This window comes from Abrus precatorius, unplaced genomic scaffold, assembly GCF_003935025.1.
Source record: "Abrus precatorius isolate BTA unplaced genomic scaffold, Abrus_2018 Scaffold10, whole genome shotgun sequence".
Classification (NCBI taxonomy): Eukaryota; Viridiplantae; Streptophyta; class Magnoliopsida; order Fabales; family Fabaceae; genus Abrus; species Abrus precatorius.
The window spans coordinates 11,272,234-11,288,268 of record NW_020874292.1 but is presented as its reverse complement, the minus strand read 5'-3'; the positions used below and the strand labels follow the sequence as shown (position 1 = coordinate 11,288,268).

The window sequence follows — 16,035 nt, the reverse complement described above, 5'->3', positions numbered from 1 at the left end:
AGAGATATCCATGAGGAACAAAAATATAAGAAATGATCAAAGAAAATGAAATTTAATCTTGAGAAACTTACTTAGAATCGTTTAGATGCAACGTCCAAGCTCAGATTTGAAGAGTACTTAGAGTTTTTGAGGGTTTTCTTTGGAGAGAAGAAGGAAGAGTTCAGAGAAACAGTAGAGGAATGTGAGTTTTTGAATGAAATGAAATTATTATGCTGGAAATCTCCTAAATACCCTTAACCCTACGCGCTCTTGTTTAAGCGAGGAACAACTCACTTGAGCGACAAATATCTCGGTTGAGCCACAGATATCTCTCCTAAGCGAGATATGCAGACAGTGGTCTCGCCTAACATTTCCTGATATGCTCGCTTGAGTGAACTCCATCTTGCCTGAACGAGATAACGTCCAGAAAGCAAGACATTTTTTCTGTGAGTCCTCGCCTGAGCAACCTATCTTGCCTGAGCAAGATCTCAATTCGCTTGAACGAGATCACTTTCGCCTAAGCAAGGTGACAATTGGCCTGAATTTATCCTATCTCGCTTGAGCGAGATTGTCCAAAAACATCATCTTCCTGAGCGCTTAGTCTCGCTTGAGCGAGATTTGCCTCGCCTTAGCGAGACCTCTCTTGCACTAAAATCCTTCCAAAATCCTCCATACTCACTTCTAAATGCACTCTAATACTACTTAATATTAAACTAAGCATAATTTACCGAATAATGAAAAAGAGTGTGTTACAACATGGAGGTCGACTTAGGTTTAATCATTCCAAGCTTCCTAAAAATAGAATAAGGCATAAGGTTAATATTTGCTCCTAAATCACATAGGACCTTATCAGTATGGGTCTTTCCAATGATCCAAGGAATAGTAAAACTCCTTGGGTCCTTAAGTTTAGGTGAGCGCTCCTCAGTGAGCTTTACAATTTCATCTGCTCTCAGCTTCCTCTTATTGGTGAAAATCTCTTTTAAAAATTTAGCATATTTGGGTATTTTGGAGATGGCATCGATGAAGGGCATATTAATGTGCACTTTGCCCAATAGGTCTAAGAACTTGTTGAACTCTTCATCGTATAGAGGGTGACCCTACAGTCGCTGTGGGAAAGGTATCTTAGGCTCATAGGGCTTTGGTTGCATAAGAGGTTTTTCATTCTTTTCTTTTTCAGGCTTCACGCTTAAAGCACAACCTTACTCGTGGGGATGCATGACCGTGCTTTTATCATTGACATGGGCGTACTTGTCTAGGCACAGGCATGCTTCTATTGTAGCACGGGCATGCTCATCAGTAAGCATAGAAGTGCCTGTAGGATCAACGTGGGCATTCTTCTCATTAAGCATAGGCATACATGAGCCTCTGTTTTACAATTCTTGCAATTTCTTTCCACTTCTGAGAGTGATGGCATTGCATTGCTCTCTTGAATTATGTTCGAGCTAAGATGGTAATGTTCCCATCACTCTTTTACTCAGAAGATTGGTAAGTTGTTGAAGTTGTGCCTTTATTTCTAATGACTGAGTTTTCACATAAGAGTTTATCTCAAAGAACCTTCTTTTATTGTTTGGGCTTATTGGTCTATTTGAAGGTTTTACTGTTCCAACTTAGATTCAAACTCTGTCATTCTCTTGTCAAAATAGTGCATATACTACGTCATTTGTTCTTGAAAGTTAGACTAAAATCTAGGAGCCTCCTTTCCCTCTAGTCTTGCTCCTTGATTTTGTATATGGGGAGAACGATAAACATTTGAATTTGAAGGATTATTTCACCATCCTGAACTATAGTTGTTGCTTAGGAAGTTGACCTCTTGGCCTCTAGAGGTTTTATCGATGGATCTTGTGCTCTTAATATTAATTCCATTTGTCTTGACAGAGTTTCCAGCTTATTTTTATTATGCTGCTGCTTTATGCCTAATAGATTGGAGCAACTTCCTTCTCTTTGCTTCTGTGAAGGTCTGTATGCCATTAAAAATTGTTGGATGCTATCTTTTCTATCAATGTATAAGCCGTAGTTGGACCTTTGTATAGGAAGGATCCTTTAGCGGCAGCATCAACTGTAGCTCTATTAGAAGATGAGAGTCTAGCATAGAAAATTTGCATCTGTTTCCACACAAGGAAACCATGATGTGGACATCTCAGAAGTTCTCCAAAGCGCTCCTACGTCTCAAATAGAGATTCAGACTTATATTGTTGAAAATTGGAGATCTCTGTCATTAGCTTCGCAGAGAGTGATGGTGGGAAATATTTGGGTAAGAATTGTTGGGTTAAACCATCCCACGTTGTAATTGAATTAGATGGAAGTGTGGAGAACCATGCATTCACCCTTTCTGTGATAGAGAATGGAAAGAGATGAAGCCTTATAGCATCTTTGGTGACACCATTGTATTTGATGGTATCCGTGAGTCAGAGAAACTTTTTCAGATGAAGGTGGGGGTCTTCGTCAGGTTATCCCAAAAACAGTGTGGAGTTCTATACTAGATTGATCAAGGCCAGCTTTAATTCAAAATTATTGGCCTCTATGTCAGGTGGTACAATGTTCCCGACATCACCCTCAGCAGTGGGTGTCATGTACTCCAAGATTGGTCGTTCTTCTGCCATCTTTTTCTTTTCTCTACACTCCTTTCTTAGCCTACTGTGCTCTTCTCGATTTCTGGATCAAAAGTGAGTTCTGCAATAGGTTTAAAACCAGTGAGCATAAAACAGGAAAAAAAATGTTTAAATCAACCAAATACTTTATTTTCTTTGATATTGAAAACTAATCTCCGGCAACGGTGCCAAAAACTTGTTTGTAAGCAAGTGTACATATCCAAAAGTAATAAAGAGTTTTTGAATTAAGTGTTCTCAAGTTATCGTCCCCAGAGATTATTTTCAAGTATCAAGAATAACTTAATTTGATTATTTAAATGTAACGAGATTGTAACGGATCAAAAGTAGAGCTTAATGTTAACAATAAATTGAAAGAACAATAATACAATGTATGAAAGAGATTGGATGAGATGAGCCTAGGACTTATGGGTTCACTTACTACACTTCTTTATGTTTTAATTAATTTAATCTCGATATTGGTATCCAAATATTTGCCAACCACTCATAGTTAATTTTATTAACACCCAATGATTATACAATGTCAATATTTCTTGAACAAACACTCCTAATGATCATGCAAGGTAATTAGTCAAGAAAGCATGAAGATCCTATGAGTTTGTTAATTTAATAATGGCTGAAAGAAATGAATTAAGTGTGATTAACCTAACCCCTTGTCTCGTTTTATCCTATAATTCCGTTGATTACACGTGGTACGATCGCCTACAATGGAACTAACTATAGGATGCTGAGGATGATCAATTCTTAAGATACACAATATAATCCAATAGAATAAAAACCAAACATTAAAGGAAAACCAATACCAACATTAAAGTAAAAATCACACAAAGTTTGCAGTAGGATCCACCACAACCCTTGCTATGGGTTTAGTTACTCATAATAAAATAAACTACGAAGAACGTGATGAATAAACTCATAACCACAAAGGAAAACACAAACAAAAGAAACCCAAAAAGGTAAAAGAAGAAAAGGGTTCTCGTTCTCCAAAGGTCGCTCAATCACTTGCTTGGACTCTAAGGAAAAACTCGTCGTCCTTGTCAATGGTCTCCAATAACTCTAAAAAATGAGTTTGGTTAGAACGAAGAAGGGGAAAGTGTGTAGATAAGTGGAAGTGAGTCAAGTGTGGAGCATAAGGCCTCTTTATATAGGTTGTGCCCTGAGTTTCTAGTCGGTTGAGCTCTATCTTTTTAAATCGGTTTTATTCACAATCAGAATCCCTCCAAATCCTTTATATCTCAATCTTTATCTATGTTTAAATTTTAAATTCAAAATTCAAACTCAGATTCAGATTCACATAGCACAGCCAAGGACTAAAAGTATCTAAATTTTATCCAAAATATCTCCATAATGCACTAATAACAACTTCCAGCTAAATTGCAACAATTAATAATGTAACACCTTAATTTGATTTCCAAATAATATATTTTGCAAAAGAATAAGAATATTAAAATTTTTCATTTAAAAAAATTCTCATCACATGGTTTCACAAATATTACAAAATGAAGAAAAAGGTTACTATTTTATATGAATTAACTGCTACAGAACCATTTCAAATACAACATTTCCAAACTAATATCCTAAGCCCTATAACAGTTTCATCCAACCCTTCATCGAGTCCAGTGCTGATCATCTTGATTACCTGAAAGATGAATGTAAGGGTGAGTACTCTACACTACCAAACACACAAACAAGCATAGAGTCTCACCTTACACCTATTCTACATCATTTCTAACACAATTCATAAAATATATTCACAGGCAGCAATACTACTCCATTCAATTTAATTCAAATACCGATGCACTCACGACATCAAACAGTTTACACATACACAAAACTAACAAACAATAATCTCGTGCTCTCACTGCACGCCAGCCACGCTCATAGTGGCACTGTGATCACATATTTTCACTATGGATGGTCACTGGTTACCCCCACCTCACGGATACCACGTGGTAGTCACGGGTCGCTTAGCAAAGATAGTGGTCAGAGGACTAGTCAGGAAGAGAGTGTGTGGCTCGTGGTGCACCTGCTCTCACAGTCGGTATCATTTCATTCACCAGAGGAAATCAATACACCAGAGGCAGCTGCTTCTTCATTAATGTTCAGCTTGATTGGTTTAAGAAGATCAAACCTTCCCTTTGTCAAAACAAAGAAGGTTTTGTTAAAATTCATTTCATAACATTTCTATCAAATAATTGAAATTTTTTCATTCTATATGACAACTTTTATCACTTTCTATAACAGAGTGCAAAGATTTATTCAAGAAATCATTGTTTCTGGTTGGAGAGATTGGTGGGAATGATATCAATGCACTTCTACCATATAAAAATATTACAAAACTTCGAGAATTGGTTCCACTAATTATTGAAGCAATTACGAATACCACCACTGTATGTTGTCTATTTCAAATTTAATTAGTGAAATGTCTACTTCAATTTTGATAGTTTAGTTAGACTTTGATTAGAAACATGATTGATTAGAAATTGAATTTTACTTTTGTTTATTTCTTTTTGTTAGAAAATAATTGAAGAAGGAGCAGTAGAGGTAGTGGTGCCAGGAAACTTCCCAATTGGGTGCAATTTTGCCGTTTTGACAATAATGAATAGCGATAACATAAATGACTATGATCAATTCGGGTGCTTGACTGCTTACAATACTTTCATTGAGTATTATAATGGACAACTCAAACAAGCCATAGAGACTTTAGGACAAAAGAACCCACAGGTTAATATAATATATTTTGACTACTATGGTGCTGCCAAACGTCTATTCCAGGCTCCGCAACAATATGGTAGGTTGTGTTTTTATTTTCTTTCATTACATGAGCAATAACTACAATTTTACTACAACTGATTTGTATCATGAGCATTAAATTATGTAATGTAGGTTTTTCTTCTGATAAGAAAGAGACTTTAAGAGCATGTTGTGGAAAAGGTGAACCATACAATGTTGATATAAACATATTTTGTGGAAGTGCTGCCTCCACCGTTTGTTCAGATCCTTCAAAACACATCAATTGGGATGGAGCGCACTTTACTGAAGCAGCATATAGGCAAATTGCAAAGGGACTTGTTGAGGGCCCTTTTGCAAATCCTTCTCTTAAATCTCCTCGTTCAAAGATAGCTTGACTTGAAGCATATACCAAGAAAAGACTTTTGTTAAAAATATTTTAATGAGAATAAGTTGTGTCGGTATCTTTTATTCATGTAATATTTGATATGATATGGAGGACCTTCTCACACAAAAAAAAGTGCGATCAAAACAGAAAATAAATTAGAATGGATGGTCATTGATCAAGACTTTCATGTTGTCTCGTTAGTATACTATTATAAGCATGAGAGACAGATGCACTGTAACTGTAACGAGACTGATTTCTACATATCAATATATCCTTTAATTCAAGTTTACTTTTAAAATTCCATATTTGATCATATTTTTATTCTATTTGCATCATTTAAATAGAGACCTATTTCGACCCTCTATTTTATGTCATTTGATTTGAAATTGCATAAGAAACGTAACGAGATTATTATAAACAACGCTAAAACAAGTATATTTCTCATTTGTCATAACTATTATTGAGTAAATTAGATGAATTGATCCATTTGACTTAATTCAGAATCAACTCAACAGTTTATACGTCTAGCTTCTTCTTCTTCTTTTTGTTATATAAAGTTACCTGATCACCTGATTATAATCTGGTTGAACAGGCAGAAGTAGCACTAAAACTTTTATACTTATCAAGTTTTGTTTTTTTTATCCTTATAGTGACCAGATTTTTTTACTATTTATATAGAAAAAGTTTAATGTCTAATTTTTTTAGTAAGTAGTGATTGATTTTGAGACAAAAAATTATATTAATATAATAGTAATGAGAATAAGTTTGCATTCGAAATTCTATATTTGATCATATTTTTATTCTATTTAGATCACTAAAACAAATACCTATTCCAACCTTATCTCCATATTTTATGAGTTGATTTGAAATTGCTTAAGAAATAGAAAGCAAAAATTGTTATATTAAAAAATTAATGGTTGGAATACCAATATATTTCTAATAAAAGAAACTAGTGACTGATTTAATTTAAAGAATTATAGTTGGTATATAAATAGAAAATATTTAAGTTGATCATTTAGTGATTGTAATTGTAGCTATTTTGTTAGACACTTGTAGTTATTATTTTTTTAGGCCAAAAATTAGATTAATAATATAAAAACGTAGAAAGTTCTCATGTGAAAACTTTAGTTATAGAAATAACAACCCAATGATATTAAAGTATAATCAATTTTTTCAATTAAAATTTATTTTCCAGTAAAAAATTTAATTAAAAAAAATAAATGAGAAAAATCAAAATATTTATATAAAATGTGTAAAAAAATTTTATAAATGTGTCAAACATTAACAAAAATGTTCGTGCAATTTTTTTATAAAAGTATTAAAGCTCTCTTTACTTCTAATCTAAGTATAAATAAAAAATTTTAAGTTGAAGTGTTTGATAATTTTATGTTTTGTTTAACATAAAAATCATGGTTTAAATAATATATTATCCCGTACTTCATACCATAATTTACAGGAAATTACCACTTAATGTTTAGCGCTAGTTTAATTGGTAAACTAGAGAACACAATCTTTTCATTTATATTTTGGATCAAAGGCAGCATAGGAACCGAAAAAGAAACCATACTAGCACCATCAAAGAAAATATTCAAGATCGTTTTATGCTTGGCTATAGTGTCAACCGATTATATGGCTGAGTCAATACAGAATCAAGTTCTCTGGCAATCCAACCTTTGATATAGACAAGTAGTGACATGAACAAAATCTAAATAGATTTAATCTTTGGTCTGAATAAACTCAACAGTATCATACTTGAAATGACTGTAAGATGCAGAAAGAGACAGGTTGACACCAGAGATTGAACAGAAGGAAAATCTAGCTTGTTTTAAACCAGAAAGCAATTTGCAGCAACAACGGCAGCATGAGAACATTTATTCCATTTCAGATAGCGCATAAGCAGCTACATCAAGCTTTCAATGACTGTCCTGCTTTTACCAGATCTTCAAGTACCTTGAAGATCTGTGCCTCTGATAAGCCTTCCAATTTTATGCCTTTCTCAACACCCAAATCTAGTATTAAAGAACAAAATTACAGGAAATCAGGGCTCATCATAAACAGAACCAGTGCAAAACAATGCAAAAAAAAAGAGATACTTCACAAGATATGATCAGAAAGGCTCATCAGAGATGGACAATATGGACATTGAATCAGTTTAGATAAATATCTTAGAACACTTCTAGAGAATAAAATAAAATGAATGAAAAGGTAAAATACAATTATACTTCTTGCAAAAGTTAAAATCAAGCTATAGACCTCAACTTTTCAAACCATGAGTACTTTAACTTATATTCTTGCCTTAGAAAAGTTATGATAATTGAGTTTTACAATTGAAAAGCTCCTCTAAGCTAGAGCTAATCAAAACTGGGCCATTGTCTGCAATTTAGTGACTTTCTTAAAGCAGGTCAAGTGAAAACATCATTTCCCCTCATTTGAGATTCTCACCTCCTAACAGATTTGTCATACTTATTTCATTTACATTCCATAACAAAGCAAGTTGACCAAATATTTAAGGAGATATAATATCATAACTTCTTTCAGCCACACGCCCATACCCATAAATCAAAAGTGCTCAATAAGGGTATTTCTTACAATTAAATAAAAGTGTGTAAAGTAATTGTGTTTCTGAGTATAAAGTGTACCCCAAAAGGGAGCACCCTAAGATGTTGCAGACGGCACAAAACTCATCCTCATTAAATTGTTCTCTCATACTTGAGATATATAACTGTAAAAGGCTTGATATTCTATGCACGGATTTGGTAGGTTGAGATTTCAGACAGACAGATTCAACACCTGTACAGCTGAATTTTCAGCCACACTAGATATACACTAAATGTGTAGTTGTGTACACACTACACAAGAAAGTCTGTATTAATTTTCTTTTGGACCAAAGTCAAAACTGGGATAATATTGAAATTTAGTTTCTAGTGACCAATACTATTATTTTGGCATAACCTTGTGGCCCTAGATATGAAATTAAGAGGACAAAGCAGATTAACATATTTTCAGTCTTAATGTGTTAATGTCAATTTATAAATCCTTACAATTCCTACTTGAAAACAAGAGAGATAAAGGCTAGGTAACAATGATATAGAAGGTGAATGCAAAATGAACTGAGGACAAAATCAAATAAAAAAAATAAAAGAATCAGATTTAAGATGGTTAATACCATATCTTGCCCACAATTGGGGTTCAACTCCACTGCACTCACGGACTAATATTGGCAATTTTGGGTTCAATGTCTTTAGTTCCTTATAATTCTTTTCCACAAATGCCCTGATATAATGAAAATGAATAAGAGATCATTTCATATTCAAGTACATATGACATGTAAGTGTAACTAAGCAATCAAACATATATAAATAATAATGCTGAGAAATTTTAGACCAAAGAAAGGCAAATATTTTTTTATAACCTTGTAGATGAGCTTGCAGGTGATGACTGGCACATCAAAAACCGAAGTTCTTTAATGCTTTTTGAAAGATGTCCTCTCCATGCCATGCTTCCCTAGCTCAAAGTTATAATATCTGTGAGATTTTACCTCCTCACAAGGCAAAGTAAAAACAGTAGGAGCAGCCTAACAATGTATCCATTGGAAGTAGTCTAATAGGAAAAGCATGTATCCAAACCCCTATTCTACAATAGTTTCCACAATAACTTTCTGCAATAGTCCCAAATATTAAAGGCACAGTAAATACAAAGTATTGGAGGTCTAAGCTACAAATAACTGACAGAGGATATCAAAAACTGATGTCCTTTTTTGCTTTTTGAAAGATGACCGCTCCATGCCATTGCTTCCCTAGCTCAAAGTTATATTATTTGTGAGATTTTACCTCATGACAAGGCAAAGAAGAAAAAGGTGGTGAGCGGAGCCTAACAACGTAACCTTGGAACATTGGAAGTAATCTAACAGCAAGTATTCAAACCCTATTCTACAATAGTTTCCACAATAACTTTGTGCTATACTCCCAAATATTAAAAGCACAGTAAATACAAAAGTATTGGAGGTCTAAGCTACAAATAATTGACAGTGGATATCAAAAACCAATGTTCTTTTATTCGTTTTTAAAGATGTCCTTTCCATGCCATTGCTTCCCCAGCTCAAAGTTATAATATATTTGCAAGATTTTACCTCATGATAAGGCAAAGAAGAAAAAGGTGGTGCAGCCTAACAATGTAACCGTTGGAAGTAGTTTAATAGGAAAAGCATGTATCCAAACCCTATTCCACAATAAATTTGTTCAATATTCCCAAATATTAAAAGCATGCTAAATATAAAAGTATTGGAGGTCTAAGCTCCAAAAAATTGACAGTGGAATAAAAGGCCCAAAAGAACATTCTCATGTTTTAGGAGACCAATTTGCTCAGTTTTCCATTGTGCATAGATCCAACTGTTCATGCCAAGATTATTAGCATGTTCACAAGAGTTCAAAAAGCGCAAAAGAAAAATAGAACAAAACCTTCTAAGCACATTACAGCTCTATAACTAGTTGACTATCCTTGAAAAAGGATCAAATCATTGTGACAAGTAAATCAACTTAGCTTGAAAAATGGAATTCTTACAATGAAAAGTTCAACATTTTTCCAAAAGAAGGGGGTAGTGAGGGAAACCATTAAGAAGAATTAAGACAGAAAATCAAGCATTAACAAATTATGCCTAGCAAATATTAATCAGGTGAAAACATAGATTTGGCTGAATCCTGACATTATGACATAATGCAAATGAGACAGAAGTAATTTTATACTTACCTTCTTCTAAAAGACCAAGCCAATGCCACTGGGTTTTTAAAATGTGAAAAGTTTCTGAAAATCCCTTATTCTATGAAACAAAATATGTTCTGTATTTGGATACAGTACTAGAGAAATTATTTTTAAATTGTTGAAGTCATTTGGATGCAATAATATACAAAGGCAAATTTCATTGGCAAAATTATTGAGTTATAAGATTCATAAAAATATTGGGAAAATCATTCCATAAAAGCTAGTTATAGTAATTGGAGAGCTCAAAACCTTATCAACTCCACCCACCCTAAAATCCCCATACTTTCAATATGGGACTCAAGTCTCATACCTTGCAATTGAGTCCTGACATCCCACTAACAGTCACGTGGGTTGGCTGGCTATACACTAACTCCTTGACTTGTCTCAAGTGAACACTACAACACTAGCATCATCAACACTACAAACGTGGTGAAACACTTTCATACCAATTGATAAGAATCTTGAGAGGACTATACCATGGCCAAGATCTTATAAACCACAATAAATCATATAGTTCTAATATGTGGCTCAAGAGCCATTGAATCCTACCATATATTAAGCAAACCACTCCTAATATTTTAGTGCAATACTTTGGTGTGAAAGTGCTCAACAAACCAACTCATATCCCAGTAGATGAAGTCCCTTACATAAATAAAAACCCCATATTCTAAATGAAGCCCCCTTTCATGAATCATAAACCCATTTTCAACTTTATCTAAATCAAAATCTTAAAAATACACTTATTCGGGGCTGCCAACACACCGTTAAAACAGAAAAAAAAATACAATAACATCATAAGTATCATAATCCCACATACAAACTACAAAGAGACATCTAAAATAATAAAATAAAATTTTAACAGCATTTAAGATGTTAATGAAACAAATAATATGCATTTTATGAACAAACCACAAACAAAGAAGCGAATGACTCTTAGATTCACATCAGGTCAACTACATAGATTAAAACAAAGAGAAAGAAAGGTAGGGTCCAACACAACACAATGCAACATAAGGATCAGGTTGTGATGGATAATGTTGGTTGATGGAGGTACCTTTCGGCACTTCTTGTGGTTGATGTATCTTATTTTATGGTGCTAGAGAGATAGGGTTGATGTTATAAAAGCTAACATTATAATTGTAAACCAATATTTAAAGTGTGATCTTGCTCAGTTATCTTCAGATTCAGAAAAAAATAAAAAATAGATTGATGATGAAAATATGAAAGACAATAAATAAAAGAAAAGAATATATGTAACAGAAATTTCTAATGGATTCTTTGATTACATCAGGTATCTTTGAAAAAGTTTATTAAATTGGAAAAAGTTACAGTAGTAGATATTATCACAGTGCCAAAAAGTATCACTTTCAGTACTCTAATTATATTTTACATGCAAAATTGTGGAATTGGTAGAGGTGAAGCCATTTATTCGTTTGCATCAGTATTCAATAACCAATGTCCCTTTCTAAAAACTCAGTTGCTGTGATGTCCATTTCTTCCTTCCACTTATGCGCCGTCCATCTTCGAGGTTTAGAATAACTAGCCCATACATACTTATTAATTAAGAACTATTATCCAGTAGGATCACAAATTAAATGACAAGTATTATCTGAATATCTGCCATGATCTTGAAAAAGAATAGAGTTCTTGAAATGCAATGTCAAATACATCAAGCAAATTTTAAAATTGTGGAGGCTTAAAAGCTTCCATCAAATTTGATTTAAAAGAGAACTATAAAATAAATAAACCAATCAATCAATCAAGTGAACTTAAGAAGTAACCAACAAGATATGCTTCGTACTTAGTACCCTGTACTCAGCCAGTTCAACTGAATTTGTGGCAATTTAGAAAGTATCAGAATTCACAAGAAAATTTCAAAATACATAGTAAAACAATTAATTATAAGCAAAATTCATCAAGACATAAATTTACACAAATAAATCGCCTCCATTCAACCTCATCGAACTGTTATCATAACCGGCGTCGTCCAAAGTTAAATGATGAGGATAAGAGTAAAACATCAAAATTTAAAAGCCAGTGATATAACATGGTAGCGGACAATAATTTCGGAACAGTTAAAAATTATTTTTATTACTTTCTTAGGGAACAGACATTGGCTGGAATTGCTTTTCGGTGATAACAGAATGTGAAATAGTTGGTAATGAGAAATGGTCAAAAGGTGTGAGTCTATAGAGCGGGTGCCATGTTTGACAAGGTAGAACGGGTTTGTGTCAGAGTGTGTTCACAGATTTAAGGAGCAAAAAAGGGCCTCGTCATAAATCAACAATAAGAATCAATGAAGAAGAAGAGAAATAATTTGCGCATGATAATTACCTTGAGTGTGCGTAATTCTGCCCTAGCCGTCTCGTTGAAGGAGAAGAAGATCTGAAAGGAGAATCGAGAATAAGGAAGGAAAAGGAGAAGCCGCGGGTAAAACGGTCCAAACCCGAGTGAGGCACCGGTTTAAGTGAACCAGATTTGCTGCGGTTCAGATGGGTCTCATACTCATACATATATATATACTTGGGCCATCTTACTGGGCACATTCAAATGATTTTGATAAGAAGTCCAATACCCGTCTGGGAGGAACACTTTAACTAAACGAAAATGGGGGTTTCACCAAAATCAATAAAAAAAACAATAACGGGAGGAAGAGTTCCTAACTATCGACCAAATCATAAAAAAACTCCTAACTACTATTATCTTTAATCTCTCCCTCTGTTGCCTCTTCTCTCGTTATGTTTTTTTTTTTTTAATTGTGTAATGAGACATATGAAAATATTTTTGTATTTATAGATAATCTTAACATTCTTCTAATAAATTCTATAATATTTTGTTTTATAACTCTTTATTTATTTCATTTCATATGCATGTTTGTTGAATTTTCATTTTTAAAATTTAATGTTAATATTTCATAGTTTTATCTAATTTTAAAAAAAATATATGATAAAAAGTACACTAAAATTTATACAAATTCAAAAGTATTTGATTATACACCAATTTTAAATAAAAAAAATGTCACATAATATTTATTAAATAAAAAACATAAATTATAAGAATAATTTTAATCAAGAAATAAAAAATTATAAACATAAAATAAAAATAAAATATAATAAAATTAATCAATTAATCATAGGTATTCAAAAAAGTTTTTTTTTTAAATTGCTAGCACTAGTTTATTACAAAAGTAGGAAGGATGCAAAAAAATAAAAATACCATATGTAGAAACTAGAAAGACATTTACACTGTTTAAATTCCAATGATGCATACAAATCCCATAAATTTAATTGATTAAACTAGAAAAAAATTTACACTATCTAAAGTCATTTAATTAACATTTAAAGTATATTTAGACAATTGTTTATTTAAGCACTTATACTAAAAATAATGACTTATACTATAAATTTACCGATAAAATTATTGAAAGATTCAAAACATATTTTTTAAATAAATTATACCAAGAAGCTTATTAAAATGAATTAAAAATAGCTTACCAGAGTTATAAACTATTTTGCATGAGTTGAGTTGTTCATAAGATCATTCAAATAGACCCTTAAATTTAAAACATTGTACGTTAACGAAGTCCACACCATTAAAAGAGAACTAAAAAGAAAGAGAAAGTAAATTTTGTTAATTGGTCAACTATTAAACACATGTTATTATTTTATTCATTAATGTATAATGAATACTTTTTCAAAACTAATACTAAAACTCTCATCTTTGAAAGTTGTAAAATATTATCCAATAGACAAAAAATTTTAAAATGAAAATAATTTAATATATAATAACGGCACGAAATTAAACGTGTTGTAGTTATTCTAAATGCTTATATAATTATTTTAAATTTAATCTAAATTAATATATATATATATATATATAAAGTTTTATTTAAAAGTTTAAAAAGAAAGAAAAGGAAAATGTTTGACTATTAGGAGTAAGAAAAGAGAAGAAAAATTTTTAGTTATAAAAAAACTGTGGAATTTATTTTATATAAAAAAATTAATTATAAAAAATAGAAGAAAATTATTATGTTTGTAATTTATTTATTTTAAGTTTTTTATAAAATATTTTATATTTTAATGATATTTATGTTTTATTAGTTTATAAAAAAATTTAAAAAATACATTTTGATTAAGAATTAAAAGTAACAGGTACATACATAGGAATTTAGATATTCAATAAATACGAACATAGATATCAAAGCTATTATTCAATAAATATAAAGCTGTATTTAAATAATTTTTTAAAATGTTAGTATACGATACGAACAAATACTATAGTAACTAACCTGATACATTTAGAGCCTATGCATGCGATTAGTCTTTTTCATCGTTTTTCCTTAAGGTGTACAATATTTAAAGAAATAACAAAAATAAAAGGGAAGATAACTATATGACTTGGAATGAATTCATAAACATCAATTTTAATATATAAAATAACTAATTCTTATTTATATGGAGATTTAAATAAAAAAAATTATTAATTACGAGCATCATAAGCTATTTTTCATAAACTTCTTTAAAGATATTCAGGTATACATGAATCTATAAAAAAAAGTTGTAAATCATTTTCATTAATAACTTAGAAAATTATGTTTTTTAAAATAAAAATAATAATTAAGGGTTAGGTACACACCCTCCTCCGTCTAGATCTATCCGTGCTTGAAGTTTGATTCATTCCGTCAACTTTTCACTTCCAATAATGGTATGATAAACCTTGGATCCGACTCAAAGAGAAAACGTTTGATCCATTATCTATGATATTTTATATGATTTTATAATTTATTATAAATTTATTTTTTCAATAAAAAGAAAGAATGTTAAATATGACATGGGAATTCGACGAATAGCTTAGGTTCAAACTAAAATTTCTGCTAGTGGTGAATTTGTTGATTAGGTTGAAAGCACGAATATTTTAGTAAGTGTTTGATTTCACATCAAATAGCCGAAAATTATCTCTCATAACATTCAGGTAAACATATGTTTTTTCAAGTCATTTTATGCGAGTCCAAACATACCGTTAACATGGTTGACACGTTCGCTACTAGAAAAATACCGTGTTGGATACTTTAGGTATTTTTAATATTTCTGAATTATGGCTTTTAATTTTTTATACTACAAGTAACGTATCACAATATTTAATTTATAATTTTATCTGGTTAATCTTTCGATAAATTTAAGCAACAATGGGTTTTTTAAGTATATTTTTTAAGCTGTGAACATTAATATCAATATTTTAAATTTATATTTATATTTTTATTAATAATATATTAATTTTATAAATCATATCTTATTTTTTAAAAATTTATCTAATTCGTATATATCCGCATCTTTTGCAGTTTTGACGAGAATTGTAGTCCGTAACTTAAATTTATTTAAATAAAAAAAATTTTAAATTTAATAAAAAATAATTTTTATTTAAGTTAAAAAATTCAATTAAGTGAATTTAATAAAATAATAATTTTTGTTTAAGTAAAAAAAATTTACTTAAACTAAAATTAGAAAAAAATTTAAAATTTTATTTTTTCTATTTTAAACTACAAAAAATTTGAGTAACTTTTATTTTTCATTAATA

At 31.3% G+C, this 16,035-nt stretch overlaps 2 protein-coding genes and 1 non-coding gene across 7 annotated transcripts; 2 read left to right on the top strand and 1 right to left on the bottom strand.

The window, feature by feature from the left end:
- The first annotated feature begins 2,097 nt into the window (after window positions 1-2,097).
- Window positions 2,098-2,201, top strand: LOC113853357. The gene has a single exon (XR_003502530.1). It is a non-coding gene; the product is annotated as a small nucleolar RNA R71 (small nucleolar RNA).
- A 129-nt stretch (window positions 2,202-2,330) lies between these two features.
- On the top strand, window positions 2,331-5,713 carry LOC113851509 (GDSL esterase/lipase At5g45910-like). Its single transcript, XM_027482016.1, has 5 exons — window positions 2,331-2,425; window positions 4,646-4,740; window positions 4,830-4,975; window positions 5,103-5,376; window positions 5,472-5,713. The coding sequence occupies exons 1-5, from the start codon at window positions 2,331-2,333 to the stop codon at window positions 5,711-5,713; spliced, it is 852 nt and encodes a 283-aa protein (XP_027337817.1).
- A 1,728-nt stretch (window positions 5,714-7,441) lies between these two features.
- On the bottom strand, window positions 7,442-12,929 carry LOC113874158 (NADH dehydrogenase [ubiquinone] 1 alpha subcomplex subunit 2). Of its 5 annotated transcripts, none has more exons than XM_027512395.1 (4): window positions 12,796-12,929; window positions 9,116-9,207; window positions 8,870-8,976; window positions 7,442-7,712 (listed from the first exon to the last, which is right to left on the bottom strand). In XM_027512395.1, the coding sequence occupies exons 2-4, from the start codon at window positions 9,199-9,201 to the stop codon at window positions 7,609-7,611; spliced, it is 297 nt and encodes a 98-aa protein (XP_027368196.1). In that variant the 5' UTR covers window positions 9,202-9,207; window positions 12,796-12,929; the 3' UTR covers window positions 7,442-7,608. The 5 variants fall into 5 exon arrangements, with proteins under 5 accessions (XP_027368196.1, XP_027368190.1, XP_027368206.1 ...); XM_027512389.1 differs by lacking the exon at window positions 12,796-12,929 and adding an exon at window positions 11,206-11,233; XM_027512405.1 differs by lacking the exon at window positions 12,796-12,929 and adding an exon at window positions 11,206-11,233 and having other exon boundaries at window positions 9,116-9,203.
- Between the last annotated feature and the right edge of the window lie 3,106 nt (window positions 12,930-16,035).